Source organism: Pleurodeles waltl, chromosome 12 (genome assembly GCF_031143425.1).
Source record: "Pleurodeles waltl isolate 20211129_DDA chromosome 12, aPleWal1.hap1.20221129, whole genome shotgun sequence".
NCBI lineage: Eukaryota > Metazoa > Chordata > Amphibia > Caudata > Salamandridae > Pleurodeles > Pleurodeles waltl.
Window position 1 is genome coordinate 669240287 of NC_090451.1, and position 18257 is coordinate 669258543.

Sequence of the window (18257 nt, forward strand, 5' to 3'; positions counted from 1 at the left end):
TCCACTTCCTTTTCTGGCTGGACACGAGTGGACAACATCCTCTGTCGCTGCTGTCAATGGACCCCTACATTGGCTGTGTACGTTGTGGGATCACTGCACATGAGCTCAGGAGCACTGCAGACATATACATTTCACTGTAGTGTTTTTAGATTACTGTGACATGCATATGTCGGGAATACGAGTTGGTCATACAGGGATTGGGACACACTGGTACACTGCACATATCACAGACATACACAAATGTCATTTTGGTGTCAGTATTAATTGGCAAATGAATGCTGGCACCACAATGACAATACAATCACACCTGTCAATTGTGTCCAATTGTGAAATTTGCAAGGGGGCCAGTACTTATCGTGTTGGGCTTCGAGTTGTGTGTGAGAGTCAGTACGTGTATGTGTGTATGAGATGCTATTGGTTAGTTGAGGTGGAGGGAGCTGGAGTGGGTGCTGTGGTTGTGTCAATATTTGTGCCACTTGCATTTGGCATTGATGTTGTGTATGTTGTGTTGCTGCATGCAACATTCAGGTGAGTGTTCTGGGGCAGTCGTAGTCGTGATGTGTGAGTGTATTTGTGTAGATGACTGTCATTAAGTTGGTTGTTTTGGTTGTGTCATGTGGGTGCATATTCAAAAGTGTGTGTATGTTGTGTCATGGCTGTATGACAGTGTGTGCTTATGGCATATATGTGTTGTGCTGGAATAGCAATGGATAATAGTGTGTTATGTGTAATGTAGGGGGATTCATATGGTAAAGGTAGTGTGTGTGTGTGAGGCTTTCCTGTATTTCACAGCCACTGCCGTTGTCCGATGTCCATTAGGTCCCGTGATACCCTCTCTCCATCAGCAAACTTCCGTCAGTACACCACCTGCAGGACTGTAACATCTGACGGGCGGAACACCATCAACTTAACGGGGTTTTTGCAATGGTCGTATGAAATGTGAGCATATAGTAAAACAGTCAATTTTGGCAGACCTCCATTACATTTATTAAGTGCTCAATTTAGAGAAGCAAGGCATTTGATCTAGAACTTAGAATAGCCTCGATGACAGTAAGCAAATACCAAAGAAAATGGAAAGGTATCCAAAGAACTGACACGTTAGGGACCATCTGGTTCACTTCTGATCTTATTCTGAAAAACTATATGTAAAACCAGAAGAGGTTTAATACTGGCCCTTATTCTGAAAATCGCAAATTTGTGGAAAGCATGAACATAAGTCATGTGACTGAATAAAAAAATCCAGTTCTCTTTTAATTTAGATATCTTTTTTCAAATTATTTCCCAATTTGAGGAGTAAGAACGGGCAGGTGTGTAGTATGTTTTTAAGTGAATATTTTTAAATCTTTTAAATGTTTTTAAATGTAAGGATTTTCAATGGTGGTATAAATAAAACAAAGCAAAGTTTCATTTGTTCATTCAGTTTGCATAAAATAGGATTTAGAAGTTTGGAAAAGTACAGATTGGGCACTGGTCACATTTCCCTGGTTAACAACCTCTTGATGGGGAAAAGTGAGAAGACCTGGCTGGACCATTGCTCCTGACAGGAGATCTAACTTTGATGTATAATGTTCCAACACATACTTCGTCATTAACTACACAAGATTCGAATCTGCTCCTCCTGATTGAATACTGGTTTACTTATCCTCCTATATCTTTTATTAATTCCATCCTCAATGCACTAAAGAAGTTCACCTTTGTTCCCAAGGCGCAGTTAGATTCTTTACTTCTTTTGCTCTTGGTTTTATGTTTTATCTACGTTTCAAGTCGTTTTTTGTGCTCTCTACATTTGAATTATTTTTAAAATGTGCGTGCTGTCGCATTAACTTTGTGTGATGCTTGTATTGAAAATTCTGTAATGAACGTAAACTCAAATACAATTGTGACTGAGCAAAAGAAGTGCTATGTTTTTATTTTACCTGAAATCTCGATGTCTTAGGAGGCTAGTAGGTCCATTGTTAAATTTAAACATAAGATAGCCTTATCTTCTAAGACAACACAAATCCAGCCATTCCAACAATAAGTACTGTATGAAAGATATGTTTTATTAGACCCAATCAAGGGGTTGTTGACCTTTTGGTATCGCATTACCTGCGATATCTTTTCTCATGTGACCCACCTTGCCCATTCTATCATGTTTTAGAACTTGTGAACCTGATGATCATGTATGCACTCTAAAATTTGATGCGCATTTGTCAAAATACAATTTGTTCATAGTTTACCCTGCCACAGTGTAGCTTTTTCATCTTAAAAAAATATTTAGCTTATTCCTTAAATCAATTTTTGTTCATTACAAAAACAAGGGTGTGTAGAAATGTGCAATAACAAAAGGACGATGAACATGGAGGACGTTGGGTGAGCAGAAAGTCAAGCAAACCAGCTATAACTAATTGAACTACTCTTATCTGCTTTTCTCTGTTCCTCTTTCTGTAGAGATGGTAGTGTTTTTTTGCAAGGCTTTCAATCGCAGTGGAGGTTTTGGATGCTCAGTCCTGGGTCTTAATATCTGTTTCTGGCAGAGCTACTGATGCCTCAAAAACACAAGTCCGAACTATTTATACTAGAGGGTAACACATATCTCAAACTACACAAAAGGACTCAACATTGCCTCTCTTTCAAAGCGCGACTGCTAGAGGAAAGGGTTCATTTTGGAATAAACTTGCACATGGGAATGAGACATAATATACATTGTAAATGAGATAGCTGTACACTACCAAAGGGCTAAAATGTATTTGGCTCGTAGTCGGTCAATATCTAGCAAGGCCATTCATTGCTAATATGTGCAGTAGGTCTCATTCTATATCAATCTACATATCTCAATGTCTTCTTCCACTAACAGCTGCCAGTGAAGATCACATAGGCCCTCATTTTGACATTGGCAGGTGGCGGAGGCTGCCGGCCAATGCCATCCCGAACCCCGCCGGCCCTATTATGGCTTCCCCGCCCGCCCGCCCAGTGGGGAACAGAGCCTTTATATTGCAGCCAGCTCCTAATGTAGCCAGCAGCAATGTGGCGGTGCAGCAGCACCTGTTGCGCATTACACTGCACGTAATTCGAGCAGTGGAATGCGCAATGGGGCTGTGCATGGGGGCTCCTGCACTGCCCATGCCTAGTGCATGAGCAGTGTAGCAACCCCCCCCTCGAGTCCCCCATTCTGCCAGCCTTTCCATGGCGGTGTTTACTGCCATGGACAGGGTGGCGGAATGGGGACTCGTAATCCCCAGCAGCGCTGCCCTGGCAGATTACAACCGCTGGGACCGCCAGGCTGCAGGCTGGCAGCAGCCTGGCGGTGTCGGTGGTATGACCGTGATGACCGCCAGGGTCATAATGACCCCCAAAGTTCCTAGAATGAAGTGTTCGAACTCACCGAATGTGTCTGCACAGGGAGACTTGTTGCTGGAGTACTCTGCTCTAGAGTCATTCAGTTGCCAGTACAGAAGGTTTAATGTGTACATGAAAATGCTTCTCATTTCTGCTGTTACATTTTCCTGAAATAGAGTGACCAATACCATTGTTTTCTGTCTGCTTGTTTTATATATATATATATATATATATATATATATATTACAGTGTTTCCAGTCTGTTAAATTGTTCTGCCACGTTTGTTTTTGGAAAAGTAAAAATGAATGACCCCAGCACCCTGGCAGTGTTCTCCATGGTTTGAGGATATTTTTTTATGTTTACTTTCCCTCATCGCCAGAATATTCCTTACACTGATGGACTGTAAAAAAAGAAAAAAAGAAAAGGCATCCAACTCTCGCCACTGTGTGGGTTGGGCGGTCAGGTGGCTTATCTCCGACAGTACGTGTGCCCTAGGTCTTTCCGAGGAAGGTTTACACCGACTGAGTAAATGTTATTCCGTCGGCATAAACTTTGCTGTCTGCCCTATTCAATAGTGGGCAGGCAGAACGAGAGTTTGATGACATACAGGGTACTCTGTCTCTGATGCTGTGGAGTATCCTAGTTTACAACCTAGAAATTGAGCCAAAAGTCTCTAGAAATACTAGCAACTACTTTATAGGAAGTTTGTCCCCTTCAAACATTTTGTCATGATACACTTTTTCAATGTCTCAAATCTGTTTTTCCTCCCGCTCTTTGCGGGTACCTCAGGAAGCAGTATATATTAAGTTTTAATATAAAAAATATAATATATGCAGTGTACTGTTATTGTATTGCATTTCTCACAAATCATTTTCATCACCAAGTTATGTCACTATCCCACCACAAATGTAGTGAACTGCCTGATAGTATATAGAACTGTTCGATGGCATATGTTGCTGCAGATACACATGTTTAGCACAGTCCGCTGCCTGGTGTTGGGCTCGGAGTATTACAAGTTGTTTTTCTTCGAAGAAGTCTTTTTTGGTCACGGGACCGAAGGACTCCTCCCTCTTCGGCTCCATTGCGCATGGGCGTCGACTCCATCTTAGATTGTTTTTTTCCGCTGTCGGGTTCGGACATATTCCTTTTCGCTCCGTGTTTCGGTTCGGAAAGTTAGTCAGAATCTCGGAAGAAAGCCATCGAGAAGACAAAAGCCCAGGGGACGCCACTGCCAACAGGCCATGGCTCGACCCATAAAACCGGCGAGCCGTCGAAGGCGCCGAAAAAGGGCACGCCCATAGCGAAGACACCCGACTCCGGTCGAGGGACCGCCATGGAGCAACCTCGGAGCCGAGATAGCGGCTCCGAGAGGCAAAAACAAGATGCCGGCACCGAAAAACATCGGCACCGAGACACACTGCCGAAAGCCACAAAAAATCTGTCGGTGCCGAAGCCGAAAAAAGATTCTCTCTCGGCGCCGAAAAGTTCCACACCTCCTTCCTACACAGAGGAACAAGGAATAAGTGGCCAGATGCACAGATTTGGACAAGAGCTCCAAAGTGTAGAATCAGACTACACACAAAAGAGACTGTACATCCAACAAGACACAGGGAAGATATCAACCCTTCCCCCTATAATGAGAAAAAGAAGGATCGGAGTTCTCAAGGATGACGCACAACCACAAGCCAAAGTGGTTAAAAAAGTCACGCCTCCGCCCTCTCCACCACAACAGGCATCGCCGGCACAAACTCCGCCACAAATGCACTCACCAGCGCAAACTACTATAAGTCAAGATAATCAGGATCAAGACGATTGGGACCTATACGACACCCCAGTGCCGGACAATGATCCCGATTCATACCCCACAAAGCCGTCACCGCCAGAGGACAGTACCTCATACTCGCAACTGGTGGCTAGGGCAGCAGAATTCCACAATGTCCAACTGCATTCCGACCCTATAGAGGATGATTTTTTATTTAACACCCTCTCGGCTACACATAGCCAATATCAATGTCTCCCAATGCTACCAGGGATGTTACGGCACGCAAAACAAATTTTTGAAGAGCCCGTAAAATCAAGAGCCATCACCCCAAGGGTGGATAAGAAATACAAACCACCACCCACAGACCCAGTGTTTATTACTTCGCAGTTACCACCTGACTCCGTAGTAGTAGGGGCAGCTCGCAAAAGAGCAAATTCCCATACATCTGGCGACGCCCCACCTCCGGACAAAGAAAGCCGAAAATTTGATGCGGCAGGAAAAAGAGTAGCATCACAGGCAGCCAACCAGTGGCGCATCGCAAATTCTCAAGCGCTGCTAGCCCGATATGACCGCGCACACTGGGATGAGATGCAACTTCTCATAGACCATCTTCCCCAAGAATACCAAAAGAGGGCGCAGCAAATAGTTGAAGAGGGACAAACGATCTCAAACAATCAAATCCGCTCTTCAATGGACGCAGCCGATACTGCAGCGAGAACAGTCAACACTGCTGTCACCATAAGGAGACACGCTTGGCTCCGCACTTCAGGGTTCAAACCTGAAATCCAGCAGGCTGTCCTTAATATGCCCTTCAACGAGAAACAACTTTTTGGCACTGAAGTGGACACAGCCATTGAAAAACTTAAAAAGGACACAGACACGGCCAAAGCCATGGGCGCACTCTACTCCCCGCAGAGCAGAGGCTCTTTTAGAAAAACTCCATTTAGAGGGGGGTTTCGTGGCCAACCCACTGACACCACCAGCCAACAAACAAGAACCACACCATATCAGGGTTCATTCCAAAGGGGAGGTTTCAGGGGATATAGAGGGGGTCAATTCCCAAGGAGTAGGGGAAGATTCCAGACTCCAAAAACACCTCCACCTAAACAGTGACTTTCAAGTCACACAACCCCTTCACTCAACACCAGTGGGGGGAAGACTAAGCCAATTCTACCAATCTTGGCAGCAGATTACAACAGACAATTGGGTACTAGCAATAATCCAACATGGCTATTGCATAGAATTCCACAAATTCCCACCAAACATCCCTCCAAAAACACGCAAAATGTCACCACAACATTTAGAACTTTTAGGACTAGAAGTTCAAGCACTACTGCAAAAGGATGCAATAGAGTTAGTACCAGTACAACAAAAAAACACAGGAGTTTACTCCCTGTACTTTCTAATTCCAAAAAAAGACAAAACATTAAGACCAATATTAGATCTCAGGACACTAAATACCTACATCATATCGGACCACTTTCACATGGTCACACTACAAGACATCATTCCACTGCTCAAACAGCAAGATTACATGACCACATTAGACCTAAAAGATGCGTACTTTCATATACCGATACACCCTTCTCACAGAAAGTACCTAAGGTTCGTATTCAAAGGAATACATTACCAATTCAAGGTGTTGCCATTCGGAATAACAACTGCACCAAGAGTATTCACAAAATGTCTTGCAGTAGTAGCAGCACATATCAGGAGACAACAAATACATGTGTTTCCTTACCTAGACGATTGGCTAATCAAGACCAACACAGTAAAAAAGTGCACAAACGACACCACATATGTCATACAAACCCTTCACAAACTGGGTTTCTCCATCAACTATACAAAGTCACACCTCGAACCGTGTCAGACACAACAATATCTAGGGGCAACCATCAACACATCAAAAGGAATTGCCACTCCAAGTCCACAAAGAGTGCAAGCATTCCACAAGGTAATAAGTGCTATGTTTCCAAACCAAAAGATACAAGCTAAATTTGTGCTAAAACTTCTAGGCATGATGTCATCATGCATAGCCATTGTCCCAAACGCAAGACTACACATGCAACCCTTACAACAGTGCCTAGCATCACAATGGTCACAGGCACAGGGTCAACTTCAAGATCTGGTGTTGGTAGACCGCCAAACATACCTCTCGCTTCTATGGTGGAACAGCAACAATTTAAACAAAGGGCGGACATTTCAGGACCCAGTGCCTCAATACGTTATAACAACAGATGCTTCCATGACAGGGTGGGGAGCACACCTCAATCACCACAGCATTCAAGGACAATAGGATGTACACCAAACAAAATTTCATATAAATTACCTAGAACTGTTAGCAGTATTTCTAGCGTTAAAAGCCTTTCAACCCATAATAACACACAAATACATTCTTGTCAAAACAGACAACATGACAACAATGTATTATTTAAACAAACAAGGAGGAACACACTCAACACAATTGTGTCTCCTAACACAAAAAATATGGCAGTGGGCGATTCACAACCACATTCGCCTAATAGCACAATTTATTCCAGGGATCCAAAACCAACTAGCAGACAACCTTTCGCGAGACCACCAACAAGTCCACGAATGGGAAATTCACCCCCAAGTTCTGAACAATTACTTTCAAATTTGGGGAACACCCCAGATAGATTTGTTCGCAACAAAAGAAAACGCAAAATGCCAAAACTTCGCATCCAGGTACCCACACCGCGAATCACAAGGCAATGCTCTATGGATGAGTTGGTCAGGGATATTTGCATACGCTTTTCCCCCTCTCCCTCTCCTTCCATATCTAGTAAACAAATTGAGTCAAAACCAACTCAAACTCATACTGATAGCACCCACATGGGCAAGACAACCTTGGTATACAACTCTACTAGACCTTTCACTAGTATCGCATGTCAAACTACCCAACAGACCAGATCTGTTAACACAACACAAACAACAGATCAGGCATCCAAACCCAGCATCATTGAATCTAGCAATTTGGCTCCTGAAATCCTAGAATTCGGACACTTAGACCTCACACAAGAATGTGGAGGTCATAAAACAAGCTAGAAAAGCTTCCACTAGACACTGCTATGCATCTAAGTGGAAAAGGTTTGTTTGCTACTGCCATACCAATCAAATCCAACCATTGCATGCCTCTACAAAGGACATAGTGGGATACTTACTACATTTGCAAAAAGCAAACCTCGCTTTTTCATCTATAAAAATACACCTCACAGCAATATCTGCTTACCTACAAACTACTCATTCATCGTCTCTATTTAGAATACCAGTTATTAAAGCATTCATGGAAGGGCTAAAAATAATTATACCACCAAGAACACCACCAGTTCCTTCATGGAACCTTAACATCGTCTTAACAAGACTCATGGGTCCACCTTTTGAACCCATGCATTCCTGTGAAATGCAATACCTAACGTGGAAAGTCGCATTTCTCATTGCAATCACATCCCTCAGAAGAGTAAGTGAAATACAGGCATTTACCATACAAGAACCATTTATTCAAATACACAAAAATAAAATAGTTCTAAGAACAAATCCAAAATTTCTACCAAAAGTAATCTCACCATTCCATTTAAATCAAACAGTAGAATTACCAGTGTTCTTCCCACAGCCAGATTCCGTGGCTGAAAGGGCACTACATACATTAGACATCAAAAGAGCACTAATGTACTACATTGACAGAACAAAGTTAATCAGGAAAACAAAACAACTGTTCATAGCTTTTCAAAAACCACACATAGGAAATCCAATCTCTAAACAAGGCATTGCTAGATGGATAGTCAGATGTATTCAAACATGCTATCTTAAAGCCAAGAGAGAATTGCCTATTACACCAAAGGCACACTCAACCAGAAAGAAAGGTGCTACAATGGCCTTTCTAGGAAACATTCCTATGAGCGAAATATGTAAGGCTGCAACCTGGTCTACGCCTCATACATTTACTAAACACTACTGTGTAGATGTACTAAATGCACAACAAGCTACAGTGGGCCAAGCTGTACTAAGAACATTATTCCAAACTACTTCAACTCCTACAGGCTAAACCACCGCTTTTAGGGGAGGTAACTGCTTTATAGTCTATGCTAAACATGTGTATCTGCAGCAACATATGCCATCGAACTGAAAATGTCACTTACCCAGTGTACATCTGTTCGTGGCATTAGTCGCTGCAGATTCACATGTGCCCTCCCGCCTCCCCGGGAAGCCTGTAGCCGTTTAGAAGTAAATCTTAAATCTTAAACATTTGTACATTTGTAAATAATTATTATAAACCTTTTATGTACATACGTATTCACTCCATTGCATGGGCACTATTTATAGCAAACAACTCCAGCCTCACCCTCTGCGGGGAAAACAATCTAAGATGGAGTCGACGCCCATGCGCAATGGAGCCGAAGAGGGAGGAGTCCTTCGGTCCCGTGACCAAAAAAGACTTCTTCGAAGAAAAACAACTTGTAATACTCCGAGCCCAACACCAGGCAGCGGACTGTGCTAAACATATGAATATGCAGCGACTAATGCCACGAACAGATGTACACTGGGTAAGTGACATTTTCATTTCTTATCAACACTGCAGATTCCTTAGGCATCAGACTGGATCCGTAAACTTGTAGAGCAGCTCTTCTGCTTGGCTCCATGTCAGAATCGTTCCACTCCATGAGCAAAGAGCAAAGCTGCATATAAGCGCCACTAAGGCATACTGATTTTAGTTCCTTTCGTTCAAATGCCGAACTGGAGCTTATCCCAGGTCTTTCAACCAGCTTCTTAGCCTAATTATTTCCAGAAAGGAAGGGAAATTGTCACACGTCAGAACAGCAGAGTTTAAGCGGTGCAGGGACTGTCGCAAAAAGACGTCTGGAATAGACTCTCTCAAAGTCAGTTTATGGCTCAAGCGCGACTCCAGGGATGGTTATGACTGTACCCTGATGAATTCAAAGGCCATACGGAACAGTACTGCCAAGGTCTACGTCATCAAACACAAGCTGTGTCCAGTTGAATTTGAAAGGAAGGCCTTGTTTTCAAGGCAGATCATCATCACAGTCTTGTTCAGGTAAGTTGAAGAAAAAAAGAAAGAGAAGCAGGAAACAGCCCCTTCCCACCACTCTTGAACTCCAGAGAGGACCCCGAGAGTGTTAGTGTGCCCCCAATCTCACACCTGATGTCCATAGGAGCCAACTCTCAGTTTGAGCCGGAAGCATCCCGATTTTCCAGGTTCATTGATAATGCCACAGCAAGTTGAGGCCTTCAGGGTGGCCATGCTGTGTATACTTGGCATTTCCCAGCTCCCTCTGGCTTGCCTTCAGGTCCAAGGATATACGTTGGCTTCCAGTTGGATTTCCACCAGCGAACCACCCAGTGGGTCTACCCTTGGTGCCGTCTGCACCCTTGAACCTGCAACGTCTTTCACCACTGACCCTGGTGCCTGCTTCAGTGCCCTCCCCAGCATCACTTTGGCTCGCATCAATGTGATGCTGATACCCGATGAGGATGTACACACAATAGTGCTATCCAATTTGGGCTCTATCCATCTGGACCTTCACTTAAGTCATGCCCAACAGTGACTGGCAGGTATCCACTTGGCAGTCCTTCTGAATCCCATCCATGATGAGGCAGACATTTACGTTCCTCAGTGCGACAAGAAGAACTGATACAGGAGCTTCAGGGTTCTGGGGTGGGTTTGACACTTCACCTGAAACGGGCCATGTGTCCCCCCAGTGTTCCCATTTTGCTAGAGCCAGACTCTTCCTCCAGCCCAGCATACCTTTCAGCCTTTTCGTAGGAGGGGCTGCAGTCCTCAGGGACAAGGACAGCAAGGACACTATAAACATAAACAGTATAGAGGTTCACGACACACAGGGTAACTACTCAAAAAGTGTCCAAGTCCCATTTACAAGCTGTTAAAATCTTTTATTTATTCTTCCTCAAATTGTCACATAAATACTGAAGACAGCCAACGTGTTTTTTCCCAGAAAAGGACTTTTTTAGGGCTGTAATCTAATAAATACAAATACAGTATGAATATACCCTAGACAAGCCACATACAACACATTGTGTATGAATACTTACATAATAGAAATAAAAACTAAGAGCACAGTAATATATAAACAAGGACAGAAAACACCACATAAAAATACATGTGGAAACAATAGTATATGCCCAGAAACGTAACAAACCATACAAAAAGAAAAAATACAAACATTCAGCAAATTAGCCATTTGATAGGGGAGCATTCTTTGCGGCTTACTGTATGTATTAAGAATGCATTCAAAATTTCCCAACATTAGTCCTGAGACCTTGATGAGAGCATATTGTGATATACTAAATTTCAGAATTGTGATGATTACAACTCATTCAAATAAGAGACATTATCAATCCATTTGGTGGAAGAAACCATTGTAATTCATTAACGTTCGCCCCAGAAATATTCATCATATGACATTCAGGAACAACCCCCCAAAATGATCACAGCATCTTGAGTGAAAAGATCATAAAAATGCAGGAATACAAGCCCTCCAAGGACTTAGGACCCTAGTAGGAGAGGTTATAGGTGAAAGAGTTGGACAGGTCATGGACAGTGTTACAGTTAGAAAATGTATACAGATCAAAACACCGTAGAAGCACATATATATATATATATATATATATATATATATATACAGGGAGTGCAGAATTATTAGGCAAATGAGTATTTTGACCACATCATCCTCTTTATGCATGTTGTCTTACTCCAAGCTGTATAGGCTCGAAAGCCTACTACCAATTAAGCATATTAGGTGATGTGCATCTCTGTAATGAGAAGGGGTGTGGTCTAATGACATCAACACCCTATATCAGGTGTGCATAATTATTAGGCAACTTCCTTTCCTTTGGCAAAATGGGTCAAAAGAAGGACTTGACAGACTCAGAAAAGTCAAAAATAGTGAGATATCTTGCAGAGGGATGCAGCACTCGTAAAATTGCAAAGCTTCTGAAGCGTGATCATCGAACAATCAAGCGTTTCATTCAAAATAGTCAACAGGGTCGCAAGAAGCGTGTGGAAAAACCAAGGCGCAAAATAACTGCCCATGAACTGAGAAAAGTCAAGCGTGCAGCTGCCACGATGCCACTTGCCACCAGTTTGGCCATATTTCAGAGCTGCAACATCACTGGAGTGCCCAAAAGCACAAGGTGTGCAATACTCAGAGACATGGCCAAGGTAAGAAAGGCTGAAAGACGACCACCACTGAACAAGACACACAAGCTGAAACGTCAAGACTGGGCCAATAAATATCTCAAGACTGATTTTTCTAAGGTTTTATGGACTGATGAAATGAGAGTGAGTCTTGATGGGCCAGATGGATGGGCCCGTGGCTGGATTGGTAAAGGGCAGAGAGCTCCAGTCCGACTCAGACGCCAGCAAGGTGGAGGTGGAGTACTGGTTTGGGCTGTTATCATCAAAGATGAGCTTGTGGGGCCTTTTCGGGTTGAGGATGGAGTCAAGCTCAACTCCCAGTCCTACTGCCAGTTCCTGGAAGACACCTTCTTCAAGCAGTGGTACAGGAAGAAGTCTGCATCCTTCAAGAAAAACATGATTTTCATGCAGGACAATGCTCCATCACACGCGTCCAAGTACTCCACAGCGTGGCTGGCAAGGAAGGGTATAAAAGAAGGAAATCTAATGACATGGCCTCCTTGTTCACCTGATCTGAACCCCATTGAGAACCTGTGGTCCATCATCAAATGTGAGATTTACAAGGAGGGAAAACAGTACACCTCTCTGAACAGTGTCTGGGAGGCTGTGGTTGCTGCTGCACGCAATGTTGATGGTGAACAGATCAAAACACTGACAGAATCCATGGATGGCAGGCTTTTGAGTGTCCTTGCAAAGAAAGGTGGCTATATTGGTCACTGATTTGTTTTTGTTTTGTTTTTGAATGTCAGAAATGTATATTTGTGAATGTTGAGATGTTATATTGGTTTCACTGGTAATAATAAATAATTGAAATGGGTATATATTTTTTTTTTGTTAAGTTGCCTAATAATTATGCACAGTAATAGTCACCTGCACACACAGATATCCCCCTAACATAGCTAAAACAAAAAACAAACTAAAAACTACTTCCAAAAATATTCAGCTTTGATATTAATGAGTTTTTTGGGTTCATTGAGAACATGGTTGTTGTTCAATAATAAAATTAATCCTCAAAAATACAACTTGCCTAATAATTCTGCACTCCCTGTATATATATATATATATATATATATACACACACACTCATATTTTTATAAACGTATTCAACTGAAAGTCATTATCGGTTCACTGTGGAAAAAAAAAACACAATAATATAGTAGCTAAAGCTCACTCCAATAGTATTCACCATTTCACCATGTAATATTTAGAAGAGAAGCCCCCCCCCCCCCAAAAATGATCATAGCTTCTCATTTAATAATAGTGCAACCAGTTCAACAAACCTGAGGTCCTACTGGTGGAAACTGCAATAAAAATAATGGGACACGTCATAAACAAAATCACAGAGAATATGTACACAGCGTCAGGACGCCAAAGGTTCGTAATGATTGTAATAGACATTAATCCATTAAATATTTACCAACACAAAAACATACCCTGTTATCCCACAAAGAGGTCAAATATTGTAATTTACCTCAAAGAATGCCAGCAAGACGTGTCACCACATAGGTACCTGCCATGCTGAAAGAGTACGACTTCTCCAAATCTATTATCTGGGGACATCATATATGAATTTTTGATCAGTTCACTCCATAGCGCAATCTGCATGCATCCCGCATGGACAATAATAATGGCGTTTTTCGGGTTTTCCTATATCTATACAGAACACTACTAATAGAAATGATCGATCCCCATGTGTGTTAGAGGTTGGACACTTAAGATATTAATCTTCAGTTGTTAATACATTTTGGTGACCCAAGAAATCCCCAAAACTATAATATATATATTGTAGGAAAGCCCCTCTTTTTGGCATGGTTACCCCCACTTTGTGCATGTTGTGAGTGTACTTAGACTGTTTTCACTGAGATAGTGCTAACCAGGACCCCAGTGATTGTGCTCTCTCCCCTGATGTTGGTTGCCTTGGTACCCTTTACACCCCACAATTGGCATGCTGGTGTACCCCTGTGAGTCTCTAGTATAAGTATGATACTTAGGTACACCAGGGGTCCTCTTGGGCTGCAGCATGTATTATACCACCCATGGTAGCCCATGCGAACTGTGTCTGCAGGCCTGCTATTTACAGCCTTTGTGAAAAGGTGAATGCACCCTTTCACTTCTGGTCACTACATCAGGTCACCGTAAGTCACCCCTATGGTAGGCCCATCCAGCCCTAAGGGTGTGCGTGTGGGCACCCCTGCAGTAGCAGAGGTTCCCCTACGAACTCCAGTCCCGATTCCCTGGACTTCATAAGTGCACACTTCACATGTCTGTGCGTGGAGATTGATCGGAAGTTGTGGACTTCATTCAGTCTTCACCCTGAGTTTGTTGGTGTCATCTTGGCAGCGAGGCATAAAACCACAAAAAAGTACATGGCTGTCACTGGGACAAATTTGTGAATTTCTGTAGTACCCAATAAACGTACCCATTACAAGCAACGTTGTCTGAAGTATTATTGTTTGTTCTGCACCTAGTCCAGCAAGCACTTGCTTTGGGCATTATTAAAGGCTGTTTGGTGATTTGTATTGCTTTCTTGCAGTTGCCGGACCAGCCTTCGTTATTCAAATTACATTTTGATGCGATTTTTTAAAAGGTTCATAAAACGTTTTTCCCAACAAACCCTTGTTGATGTCTTAGTGGGACTAGACCATAGCCCTCTTCTTGATGTGCACCACTTTTGAGCCACTATGCAGTTGTCCCTTAAGACTTCTGACCTTGAATTTAATAACATTGTCTAGACTTGTGAGTGAGCTTTAGGCTCCTTCTGTCAATCCACCTCATACCACCCTCTTCCACTATAAGTTGGTATTGAGAACCTGAGTATCCAGAGGAGAACTTATTTAAAAGTCTCCTGATCCAGTCTGATGCCTGGGCAATATTCATAATATGCAGAATCTGAGGTTAAAATAGTATCCACCAGAAAGATTGTTATCACAGGTAAGTAACTTTTTCTTCTGGATGAAATGGTTCACATTAAAACAAATACAAACATGAAAATGCAAGGACATTCATGACTAGCAGCTATGGCCACAGAAAGCCTCCCTTCTGCATATAATGTTAAGAAAGTCAATTTACTATTCTATACTCTCATACCTGTAGGGACTGTTAAGGATCGCCTAGCTGTTGTGGTGCAGTGCAAAGATTGTGTGTACTAGCATGAGAAGAAAATGGCATTACTGTTCGAAATACTTGAGAGTTACTTGATTCTCTTTCTGACGGAGCAGTTGTTGTTGTGTTACCCTATTAAGAATCTAGACTGAAGTTTTGTTTTTTGTTAAAATAATTCTAACTTAATTTTTTTTTCTCTTTGAAGGTTGATGCTACTGAAGCTCCAAAATCTGAAACCAAAACAACTTTTAAAGAAAACAGAAAGAGAACTCGATCTAGCAAATCTGTAAGTTGCTAAGCGTAGGAAACATTACTTAGTGGCTAACTACCAGTTCTGCAGTGCAGGTGTGACAACATTAAATGCATACAATTGCGAGTATCAGTCTCCGGAATGCGGAATGTCTGTGCGGACCTGGGAATTCTGGATCCTTTTCCACATGGCTCTCACCAAATTCCCCGGACTTCTCCTCCTATCTTCCAGATTCTCTGAGCGGGTGTTAAGTAGAAATTGGTGGGTGATTGGGGTTCACTTGGCATTTTAGGCAGTCTTCACACATTGCTGGTGGGGAGCAATCTTTTTTAGAGGGTCACAGCTAAGGGTGGAACACCACAAGGATGAAAAACCAGTGGGAAACCATGTAAATGTTGATTGAAAATGTAGTAGACATTTGGTTGATTACAAAAATGCAGATTGTTCGTGAAATCAGGAAGTCACCAAGCTATCTGTGATATTAGGTAGGAGTAAATATAGAAATCCAGAGTCAGAAGATCAACCATAATGTTGATCAAAACTGCTAGAGGAAAAAATATTATAGTAAACAATAGTTAGAAAGACAGTAGATGAAAGTGGTTAATTCCAAATTAATAATCCTATCTGCTGAGAAAAATCTGACAAGAAACGTTGTCAACCAGTCATCGAAGAGGCAAGCCGTCAAGTCCACAGTATCTGGAAGACCTGGTTTCATGGTATACAGAGCTTTTACCAGCTCTTAGTATTGGGTTTGGACCGAGGCCACACCAAACGTTTGACTAAGGGCACGGAACTGTATGATCTTTGGGTACCCAAACGCCTCCTCCTCAAAACCACCCCCTCCCCCAGAAGCTGGAGAGCAATACCCCTCAGCCATGAAGATCATCTTCCAGATTTTCATCTGTTAATACTCGTTTAAGGCGAATTTCCTCCGCCAGTGCCCATTCTCTAACATTCTTCATTCACTATTCAAGACCTAACCATGTGCGTCCCTCCCAGGTGATGGCATTTCAGCGTTTTGCCAGTAGTAGAGCCAAGTGTGAGAACCTATATTCCTGCTTTTTTCCTTTGCGTGCACGCACATCCACACAATAAGCCTACCATAGGGCTCAGTTATAAATTTATTCCACAAGCGCTCTCCGGATGTTGAAACACCTTTTTCCAGTATGCTTTCACAGGTGGGCAGCTCCAAGCTAGATGCATGAAGGTTGCACTGTCCGCCTGGCAGCGGGGGCAGCTTGGCAGTTTGGTGTGATCTATCCTATGAAGTAGGACCGGTGTAATGTATGTACAATGTAAATAATTGAAATGAGTTAACTTAAACCTGGCATTTGCAGACATCGAACGCACCAAGGAGCACATCCTAATCCACTGATTATCGGTGATGGGGTCCCTAGATCTGTGTCCCACGCCACCCTGGTGGGGAATTGCCTTTTCGGTCTATCAGACAATGCAGCGTTATATAAATGTGACATCAAATGTCTTAACCCCCACCCCGAGCTCCAGGAGTACTCGAAGTAGGAGGGAGGAGCAACGGGTTAGCTTGGCCATATCTCTAACTATGTTGGCTATACTAGTGTACACAAGAAACTGACCCTCCCCTAGGGTGAATGTCTCCCACGCAGTTTCAAAGGAAAGAAAGTCACTGCAGGATAAAGATCTCCCAACGTTTCACACCCACCTGCCTGCCAGACCCCTGTGTCCACAGTCGTAGTCACCGTACAGAACTCCAGTAGGTCCCAGAAAGTTAACTTCGTGGCAAATGGAGCCTTTCCCATAATTACTTTGAGTCCTTTACCACAATGTTGTTGTGTGTGTGATGAGATATGGAATCTTTTCTGTGGTTCGGCCACCTGAGTATAAGAGGAGTGGAAGTTCCTTAAGCCTCTCCTTATCTGCCAGTGGTGCCTTCTCCCAGTTTGTACCCTCTCCTACCCAATGGGCGCCGCATTGTATTTAGAAAGCCAAGTAATATCATTCTATTTGTGGGACTGCCAGCCCACCCTCCCGAATCGGCAGGTGTAAATGCTCCCATCTCCCACCCCTTCAGAGCAGCGTTGTGAGCAGTGTGTGCAAGCACCGAAACACCTCTCTTGGCAACGTGTGTTGTAAAGTGTAAAGACAACGGGGGAGCGCTGCTCCTCTTCCAGCCAGGGAGAGCGGGAGCATATTCCAGAACTGTACTGACGCATCAAGCCCCTCAGTCATTTTGTCCACATTGTGGTGCATTTGTTGTTGGGGGGTTAGAGGCTACGATCACCCCCAAGTACCTAAACCTATCCGTTTTCTACTGCAGTGGGAGCCACGGCAGTGTACTTGGGTCCTCCTGCGCTAAGTGTTGCAGCCGGAACATCAGGAATTTAGTGTGATTAATTCATAGTCCTGTTATGTCCCCAAAAATTATCAAATATTGGAGCAATATGGGCAGCAACTCGCCAGGCGATCGCAGATAAAATACATTATCGGCATATAGGGACACCAGGTGAGTCGTGTCGCCCTCCACAATTCCCCAGCTCAGCAGTTGCTAGCAAAGCTGTATTGCTGGAGGCTCCATCGCCAGCACAAAGAGCAATGGGGACAACGAACACCCTTGCCTTGTCCCCCTGCCTACAGGGATTGGATCTGAGCATAGA

The 18257-nt window shown here is 43.1% G+C and overlaps 1 protein-coding gene across 3 annotated transcripts in view; it reads left to right on the forward strand.

Annotated features, from left to right (window-relative positions):
- HORMAD1 (HORMA domain containing 1) overlaps positions 1-18257 on the forward strand; it is a 326846-nt gene that overhangs the window by 289415 nt on the left and 19174 nt on the right. For all 3 annotated transcript variants that reach the window (XM_069216936.1, XM_069216938.1, XM_069216937.1), the window contains one exon: positions 15580-15660. In XM_069216936.1, the coding sequence (XP_069073037.1) occupies positions 15580-15660 (81 nt within the window). The remainder of the gene's footprint in view (positions 1-15579; positions 15661-18257) is intronic.